The sequence below is a fragment of the Chelonoidis abingdonii genome, chromosome 9 (genome assembly GCF_003597395.2).
Source record: "Chelonoidis abingdonii isolate Lonesome George chromosome 9, CheloAbing_2.0, whole genome shotgun sequence".
Classification (NCBI taxonomy): Eukaryota; Metazoa; Chordata; order Testudines; family Testudinidae; genus Chelonoidis; species Chelonoidis abingdonii.
In genome coordinates, this window is record NC_133777.1 from 68,107,278 (window position 1) to 68,116,996 (window position 9,719).

At 39.9% G+C, this 9,719-nt stretch overlaps 1 protein-coding gene across 1 annotated transcript; it reads right to left on the reverse strand.

The window, feature by feature from the left end:
- Positions 1-1,012: 1,012 nt before the first annotated feature.
- BNC1 (basonuclin zinc finger protein 1) lies at positions 1,013-7,893 on the reverse strand. Its single transcript, XM_032790586.2, has 5 exons — positions 7,794-7,893; positions 7,400-7,635; positions 4,608-6,173; positions 4,246-4,565; positions 1,013-1,697 (listed from the first exon to the last, which is right to left on the reverse strand). The coding sequence occupies exons 2-5, from the start codon at positions 7,544-7,546 to the stop codon at positions 1,013-1,015; spliced, it is 2,718 nt and encodes a 905-aa protein (XP_032646477.1). The 5' UTR covers positions 7,547-7,635; positions 7,794-7,893.
- Between the last annotated feature and the right edge of the window lie 1,826 nt (positions 7,894-9,719).

A 9,719-nucleotide genomic window follows, 5' to 3' on the forward strand; every position in this document is an offset into this window, starting at 1 on the left:
TATGCGGGACAAACCCTTAAATATCAGGATGGTCCCAATTTTATTGGGACGTCTGGTCACTCTACCCACAGATTTGAAACTATACCTTTAAAATTATGAATAATTTTGGAGATTTTCCCTGCAGTATTCCACTTTTCGTGAAAGCAGAGGTAAAAAAAATGCATTTAAAAATACAGTGTTTACTTTTTTCTACCTCCCGGGATATTTGCTGCTGTTCTGGAACCAATATGCTTAGCTTTCTTCTGCTGATACTTGTCATGATCTCTCAAATGTAACCAAGAGACCCTCTTGCATGGAAAGAAATATTTCCTGTTTTAAATCTAGTTCTGGTCTATTCTCAAAGGGCCAGAATCCTGCAGTCTTTATCCAAGTAAAATTCCCATTGAAATCAAGGAGTAAGGACTGCAGAATTTGTGGAGAATTTGCATCTCATCCTACATTCTCCTAAATTTATATTTTGGCTTTTGAAATTCAGTGAAAACTAAATTGAAAACACCATAATTTACTTAATACTGCAAGTGAGCCTCTGACAATGGCCTCAGGAATAAAATGACAGTCCCCAAAACCCCAACCCAACCAAAGGACGCCCCCATCTTTATTGACATCCTAGAATACGACTCCCATTTCACATGTAAACATAACAGGATCCAATGGGATGGAGGTTTCTCCTTTGAACTTCGTACTGTAAGTGAATAATACTTTTCAAACTGTCAAAAAGACTTCTGTTAATGGTGCCACATTCACCCCAATGCCAATACTGTTTTCTTTTCCTTAAAGAAGTTTCTGCTATTTAACGTCAAACAAAATAAATGGTTTAAAAATGATGGCATCACATTTTGCTCAGTGAAGCTGTCAGAGAGCATCCGTATAAGTGAGAGCAGAATTTGACCCCATATGTTAAATGGGCCCAGCATCAAATGAGGTTGGTTTGCTATGTTTAAAGATCTTTCCAACTCTTTCTTATCTGAAATGATTTACGCTTAGCAAAAAGTCAATTGAGATTAGTATGTTGTTACTGGAGGCTATTTGGTGATCTGGTCAGACTTCTGTGCAAGTTGGGATTCTGACTATGCCTGTTTCGACTGCGGACAGATGAAAACATTGTGTTGCAACCTGGGACTTTACATTTGTGGAGCTGGCGGAGATGCACAGTTTTGTAATGGGCCCTGAAGGTTCCTTTATTACTGTAATTTTTTTGGCATATATGACAAGTTATTGGCAAACTGGAAGGTAAATTTGTAAAGCTTTGATTAGCCTTCTCAATTACACTACAGTCCGGGTAGAGTTCTTCATTGGGTATTAAGCTTGGCCCTTCACAACTTTCATCGCTATCATCCAAAGGCATGATGCATTCTTCGCTTCCTCCATCAGAATCCCAAGAGGTATGTGCACTGCTCTCAGACTTAATGCTGGAAGTAGTGCTTAAATCCAGAACAGCACCATCATTCATTGGATCATATCCATAATTCTCAGAACAAGGTTCTCTGATTTTGCTCAGTGGAAAAACCAAGCTGCCTGTTCTGTTCATTCCTTTGAAGATTACAGAAGTCTGTCCAACATGTTGTTTTAAAGAAATATCTTGACAAACCTCCTTAGCCATGTCTTTCAAGAGGTATGTTGCATTGAAATAGTTGTCCTTAAATTCCACTGTATCTTTGGTCAGAAGCTTATGATGAAGATTTAAATTTGAACTATGTCTAGAAGAACAAAGAAAAGCTTAGCGAAAATGATTTTTCATCAATACCTAACATCAGTTGTTTGAAAATAGTTAACTAAGAAATAGTAACCAATATTTGGTAGTCTGAGTGAACTGTGTATGTTTAATCAAGTGCCATTATAAGATTAAAGGAGAAAATTCAAAACATCTGTACAGGTATTTGGCTTGACTCGTATCTCACTTGTACCCGTGTGAATCAAGAATAACTCCACGGAAGTCAGCAGCCCAGATACTCTCCTGTGCAGGGCCGCTGAGAGTGGGTTCGGGCCCCAGTGAAAATTTTTTTTCAGGCCCCCCAGCAAGGGCAGACTGGTTAAACAGGGCCAACAAAGCCAGGCCCTGGGCTCCTTATGGACTGCTGGGCCCTGGTAATTTGTACCGGCTTCTCCCCCCTCTCGTCGGCCCTGCTCTTGTGGTGTGGCTACTTCATGCTTCACTCACATACCAGACCTAATGCTGGCCTAGAGGGATTACAGAACAGATTGGATAACCTCTTCTACCAGAACTCAGGTATCAAAGAGTGGATTGGGTAGGGTTAGATGAGCCAGACAGTGGACTTTGAACCTATCCCACCCCAGGACAAAGAGGTGAAAGAGACTGGCCCCTGGATCTGCTCCATAGCCAGAAAACAGAGGGCTCACGTCAGTAAAGACTGTTGCCTGATACCGTGAAACATGTGCCCTGCTGTAGCTGCACCCATCTGTCCAATGTGTCTCCCTGAAGAGCTCACTTCTGCACTCAACAGAATGTTTTGCTATATCCACAATGCAATTTTCAAACAGGAATCACTTTGCTCAATCTAAACCAATTTTCTTCACACAGGCAATCATTGCTCATCTCTTACTTCCAGCTATCTTCCAGACCTCAGCCATTTTTGATATATAAAAGAAGAGGGGTTTTTTTTTGTTTTGTTTTTTTAACTTGTACCCTTATCTAACTCCAAAAATGGCTGCAAGGGCATCATCCAGACTTTAACATGAAAAAAAAATTCTTTCAACAGACATAGTTTCATCCAAAAGAATGGATTATTCAGAACATGATCAGCACATGAAAACAGGGGGCTATCGCTGAAAACTGTCTGCCCTGTAACTATAGCATTCCTGGTCCAGGCTAGAACAACATTGCAGGAGAGGTATAGTTAATTCTTGTCCTATGTGGAGTTCCGGAACTTTCTTGTGGGATCTTTTTTTTTCTCTTTTTAAACTAGGTGCTTGAAGGTAGCAGAATTAAAGTTAAAGCAATACAAAGGTGTGGAAAGGCATTTGCAGTACATGTGTACGAACTGCAGCACAGGGCTTCATTCACCCACCTGTTGTCACAGCTACACTGGTGGAACGGAATTCACTGCAGGGAGAAGAGAGGAAGCAGCCCTGTCACTGCCCTCTCTTGGGACTCTGCCACTGGGGAGTAGATTTCATTTCTTGTTAGGACATCACAGAACCCCTGCCAGCAGCAGATTAATTCAGTGCATCTCCTGACTGTAATGGCCACATCCCTCCCTGACGGTCTCTGCCCACTTCCTGGACTGCATCGACTGGATTCAGGTCTCCCAGCAGAATACAGAGTCCTGGTACCTTGTGTCACTATGAGCTCCATCCAGGCAGACTTTCTACAACCAGACCCTGCAGCCTGAGTTACAGTGGTGTTAAACAGTGGAACCAATGCAATGAGTCAAGTTCTTAATCTTTAACAATGTTACCACCATTTCTCAATAAAATATACAAAATTGAGGGTTTCAACAGAAAAGTTGCATGTATGGAGCATTTTCAATTCTTGTTTCTCTATTAACTTATCCATATCAGACCTGAAATCAATGAAATCAATGGATTTACAGTGGCATAAAACAGCAGTACCAGCAGTAACTTGGGCCCATGGCATTTCATTATCTATGAAGTATTATATGATCTTGTTATTAAAGACAGTATCATGACACATACACACAAGGGGTAGTTAACGTTGCATGTTGATCTTTAATGTTTGCATATGCTGACCTTGTAATGTGCAATATTAACTTTGTAGTAACTCAAGGGAAAAGTCCTGCTGTCCTTATCTATTTTTCCCTCTCCACTTGGTTTAAAATCCTTCAGTGGGACTTGCATAAAGCAAGGAAAGAGTGAATACTGAGTGAAGCTATTATGAGCTGGCCCCATAGTTTTTGCATTAAAAAAAACATTAAGATACATACAAGTACACAGTAAACCCATGAACCCACATGTGCATATGCTGGAAAAGTGTTGAATTCACACCTTGTGCCTTTTCATTGATATTCTAAAGTATTCTTTCAACTAATCCAATCTTTATCAGTTACGAAATTTTCAAGGCTTTATTTAAAACCTTGTAGTCTAATGGAAAGAAAATGTTTCTTTCAGTAGATTTTCATTTTATGAACATTCTTATAAGTTATACCCGTTATAGGTGGATACACAGAAAATCTTTGCAGCTCCATTCCTCAAACACTTATTTAAATTTCAAATTAGGCCCCCATTGTGAATGTAAAATAAATATAATTTTGTTTATAATTTTCTTACCTGTCTCGACTTCTACGAGAAGGGAAAGCAGCATTACAACCCTCAACTGTGCAAATATGCATTTCTTTCAGATGTACATTTTTATAATGCATTTTTACACTGTAAGGGTTTTTAAATGTCTTCTTACAGATGTCACAATGAAAGCGGCTTTCTGCCTTCTGAATCCCTAGTGTATGTTGACTGATATGATCCATATCTTTAGAATCTTCTAAACAAGGAATAGCAGCACCCCTGTTTGACAAAGCACTGAAAAGGCCCCCAGTTAGCAAGTGGTGGGGCAATTCAGTGCAATCATTATTAGGAATCCGGTGCTTTGACTGCTCTTTAATATAAAGAGAGGATGTAGTCACTAGTTTTATAACATCACTGTGGTATTGTTCTGGATCTTCAGACACCATTTCATGAGAAGCTATTTTTAATGCTTGGTTTTCTTCTGGCGTAACCTCTCTCTTAGAGTTATCCAATTCATTCTCAGAGGTTTCCTTGATGTATTTGTTATTTGGCTCAATGACAGAATCAAAATATTTTGGGCCCTCTACCCCAGAGAGAGATTTCCATGAATTACCTGAAATGGGGTGCTTTTCCACCCTGCCACTCATCTGCTTTTCAATCCTATGCTCACAGGTCTCCAGTTCTCCATCACTTACCACCTGCAGAGGTGTATCATCTTCTGAGCTGGCAAGGTTGCTGTTTTCATTAGCTGTCTCAACAGCTTCTTTCTCTATTTTGATGGGCATGCTCGATTTACGGGATTTTTTCTTGGGTAGTGCATCAAATGGCAATCCTTTAGCAACCAGCTGCTCAGGTATTGATGAAGAAATGAGAGGTAGAGAAGGGAGTATGCCTGGGGTATTGGCAAGCTCAGCTGGCGTAACTGGACTGCGATAAAAAGGAAGAACTGGCTGAACTGTCTTTAAGTTTGGAAAGAGAACACCGTTCTGTCCAATACTGGGAAAACTGGATTGCACCTTTGAATCTGTGCAATGGCTGACATAGCTGATAATAGGTCTGCTATCTGGGGTTAAAATGGTAAAGTCCGTCCTTCTAGTTTCTTCAGGTCCAGCGATAGTCAAACTGTTCCTCAGGTCTTTATCTCTGTTGTTTCTGTTCATTGGCATATGGAGTCTTGGGTTGGGGTTTGCGCTATGACGATTTCGACTTCGCAAAGAACTAAACACCATATTGCAGCCTTCAATTGTGCATTTGTGTTTGATCTTCAGATGAACAGCATTATAGTGGATCTTCAGAGTTCCTTTGTCATAAAATGTCTTTTCGCAGGCAGTGCAGAAAACTCGTCCTTTTCTAGGCCCAATGCCATTTTTTTCAGTAGATTTCATTTTATTTTCTGGAGATAACTCTGTCCTTTCAAGCTTTGTTATTGTATTATGTGAGCTAGAATCACTTAAAGGGGCATCATCTTCTGTGTTAGTAGTGGCATCTGGGCTGTTTATGCTCCTCTCGTTTTCAACTTGAAATAAAGTAGAACTGGAAATTAAGAAGCTGCTTTCAGAAAATGGTATCTGAACATCTTGTTTAGTTTCATTGCTGCGGTCTTGACCTTGCTCAAGCAAATGTCTTTCTGGTGGTGAACCTATCAAAGGTGGAGGCACTGGACTGAAAAACTGAAAAGGCAGCATGAAAGCCATGTTATTTACAATGTTCTCAAAGTGATGAATGTTGGCAGGGCTCATTTTGTCCATGGAAGAAGAAATACTAGGACCTCTTTGATTGCAACTTTCTATAAATGCCCTAATATCTAAATTAGTCGTTGTTGTAGGTATTATAATTGACTGCCCTTCTTTCTCTTGAATTGCCATTAGCTCTACAATGGATTTAGTTTCTCCAAAGCGAAGAAACTGCTGCAAAGTAGCCAGTTCTTCTTCACTGGTCATTATGCTCCAGTGATCCAGCACCTTTCCTGAAACATCCTAAAACAGAACATATTTAAAAGAGTGATACATTCATTTAAACGTATTTCAGACTCCCCTTTCTCAGAAATCCTCTCCAGCAAGTCTGTAAAATTACTCTACTTACAGACAGTTTGATGGCAATTTTGGGATATTGTCTTTTGAGTTTCAACACAGTGATGATCTTAGTTTTTTTCTGAACTAATAGTAATACTGTCTAATAAGCTATTTTGTAATTTTTTTCTGAAAAATTAAAACACGTATAATTTGAACAGTTAGCAACATGTAAGTGCAAAGAGCAGAGATGGAGCAATCAGACTAACATTTAGCTCCACATTTAAGTCAAGTATTCTTTCACTGCAAGTTTAATAATCTTTCAAGCAACTAAGATCAGAGAACAAATGAACCTGTATTGATCTATCGCCAGTGTTCACAGAGCATAGCTGTAATTACACTAGAGTGTTGAAGTTCTTTTAAACTCTAGCTATGCCTAACTTTTCCCAATAACTACAATAAATATTTTATCACAGAACATGTATTTGATGGCCTACTGAGATTTTTCACAGTGCATGTAAGAGTTTCTAAGATGATGAAGAACGTAACATCATAAATTTTTCATCTGATAGAGGTTCAAGGTAATTGATTCCATATTTTTAATCCTAACACTAAAAACAAGATTATCAAAACCATTAAATATTGATTTGTGTCATAATATAAGATCATAATGCTACTTTACATAAAAGGTAATTTCCAGCCAGTAGCATCTGTGTAAGCACATAGGGCCAAATTCATCTTTGGTGTAGCTCCACTGAAGTCGGTGGAGTTACACCGGAGAGGAATATAGGCCATGGTGTTTAAATGTTGACAGGTTAACTTGTAAATGTATTATCCTACCATACAAAAATAAAATAAAATAAATTGTTAAGCAATACTTTGGCTCAATTCCTGAGGCCTTTACTCAGACAGACCGCTATTGACTTCCTTCCCCTTAGGCTGGCCAATGTCAAAAGATATTTCTCTGAGTAAAAACTAAATAAAAACTGAGTCAGGGCCACATAATTTGTACAAGTGTATAGTTGACTTTAAGTCATATCATGCCATTAACAAAGCAGAATTCCTCATTGAATTTAATTAAAAATAGATGGCTCAATGGGATCCACAGATACCAAGATTCAACTGGAAGACATTTTAAATTATTACTTTGGTCAACTATTTTTTCTGTATTGACTAGGCTTTCACTACAATACCTGTAGCACATATCCACGTATATAATCCTGCAGTGTCCAATCCAGTGCATGGAGAATCTGTATTACCTCTTCTTGCTTCAGGACACTGAAAAGACGATCTAGCAGGATTTTAAGGCGGACAGGAATGGCTTTGGTTCCATACAGCATGAGGCTACTGATATCGAAGACCACATTGGATTGTACTATCTCTACCTGGCTTGTTGGATACAGGTTGGGGATCCTTAATTTGCTCAGGGCTGAAAATAAAATTAAAACAAAGTAGAAAAAAGACATGAGTGTCAAGAGTTATACACAACTGAGTGTGATGTATATTAAAAAATCCAAGAGCTGAGATGCTATGGTGAGGAGGGCTATACAAGAACCTACATAGATAGATTTACAAAAGCAATATTACCATGTGCTACCCATCCATGTCGACACTGGTCACATTGTCGTCGGTTTATTTTTCCAGGTTTGAAACACAGACAACTACAGTTCACCAGAGTGCATCGTATAGCCTGGAAATTAACAAAACAAGTTTATTGGTAACAAGCAACATCTGGAGCATGCACACTAAATTTATATATTCATACAGACTTTTTAATGAAGTATAAAAATACATTTGGATAATGCATATAGATCACATATGAATACACATATAGATTTAGCCAGGTGGACAGCCCGGTTATCACCTGAGCTGTGAAAGTCAACAGGGCTGCTGCTGTGAACTGGCATTACGGGTCACCCTCTAGAGCAGCAGAATATTATGAGCAGCAAAATATTCAGCAACACTTTCATAGGTGGTTTGGGACTGGCTGGTGAGGAGCAGTAGAACTTCTAGTGCTGTCCCTAGATATGTGTCAAATAAATAACTTAAATGCACCATTAAAATAAATTTGCTGTTATCCATTAGAAAGTTATGCTATGCTTACATGCAGCTTGCAATCCATTTTTCAGCAGAGTTTAAAAAGAGAAATGAGCACAGAGATAAAAGTTCCATTCCCTGACATTTTTTTGAAATACAGCTGGGCCAATCATGGATTTTTTGGTTCAAAAAAATCATTTAGGGTCAAATGAAACATTTAGCTTAGACCAGTGCTTCCCAAACTTGGGATGTCGCTTGTGTAGGGAAAGCCCCTGATGGGCCAGACCAGTTTGTTTACCTGCTGCGTCTGCAGGTTCGGCTGATCGCAGCTCTCACTGGCCTCGGTTCGCCACTCCAGCCCAATGGGAGCTGTGGGAAGCGGCAGCCAGTACATCCCTCGGCCAGTGTCACTTCCAGCAGCTCCCATTGGCCTGGAGCGGCAAACCGCGGCCAGTGGGAGCTGCAATCGGCCAGACCTGCAGACGCAGCAGGTAAACAAGCTGGCCCAGCAGAGGTTTTCCCTACACAAGCGGCATCCCAAGTTTGGGAAACATTGGTTTAGACCAGAGCTGTAAGAAGGCATTTTTGAGCCTAAGGCAAGGGCTGGTTCCAGGCTCTTTGGCGGCAATTCGGTGGTGGGTCCCTGAGTCCCTGTCAGAGGGAAGGACCTGCTGCTGAATGGCCACCGCTGCTTCATTGATTCTTCAGCGACAATTTGGCGGCAGGTGAATTGCCGCCAAAGAATGAATGAAATGGCAGCGGTAATTAGGCAGCAGATCCTTCCCTCCGATAGGGACTCAGGGACCCGACGCCGAAGAAGTAGAGGTGGTAGAGCAGCCGCTGAAGCGCCGCTGATCGCGGTACAGCTGTGCCCCTCCGCTTTGCGCACCTGAGGTAAGTGCCTCACCCTTGTTATGGCATTGGTTTAAGACCATTTAAAATATTTTTATTGTTTTATATAATTAAAGGAAATTTTAAAATTAACATTTATTTCAAACCAAATTGAAATATTTCATTTTTAAAATGCCAAAATAAAATATTTGGGGCTTTGGGCTTCTTTTATTTTATTTTAACCACAACAATTCAGTGAAACTTAAAGTGAATTCAAGAACAGTTTCAGTGTCACGGTAATTGCATCTTTTGCAAAAAAAAAAAAAAAAAGTTTCAGCTAAAACTTTTCACCCAGTTCTAGGTGAAAGTTAATGACATTTAGTGCAATCCAGTGCGTCGTATAAGGAACATATTTGATCAACAGAGCATCTTTAAGATCCAGGGATAAAGGTTATCCCTGGCAGGAATTGTTTAGCAGTATTCACGTGGCGGATGTACTCTCCCAGAGGCAAAAGAAGGATGATCCGAGGAATGGAAAACCTGCCTTATGAAAGGAGACTCAAAGAGCTTGGCTTGTTTAGCCTTGCCAAAAGAAGGCTGCGGGGGGATATGCTTGCTCTATATAAATATATCAGGGGGATTAAC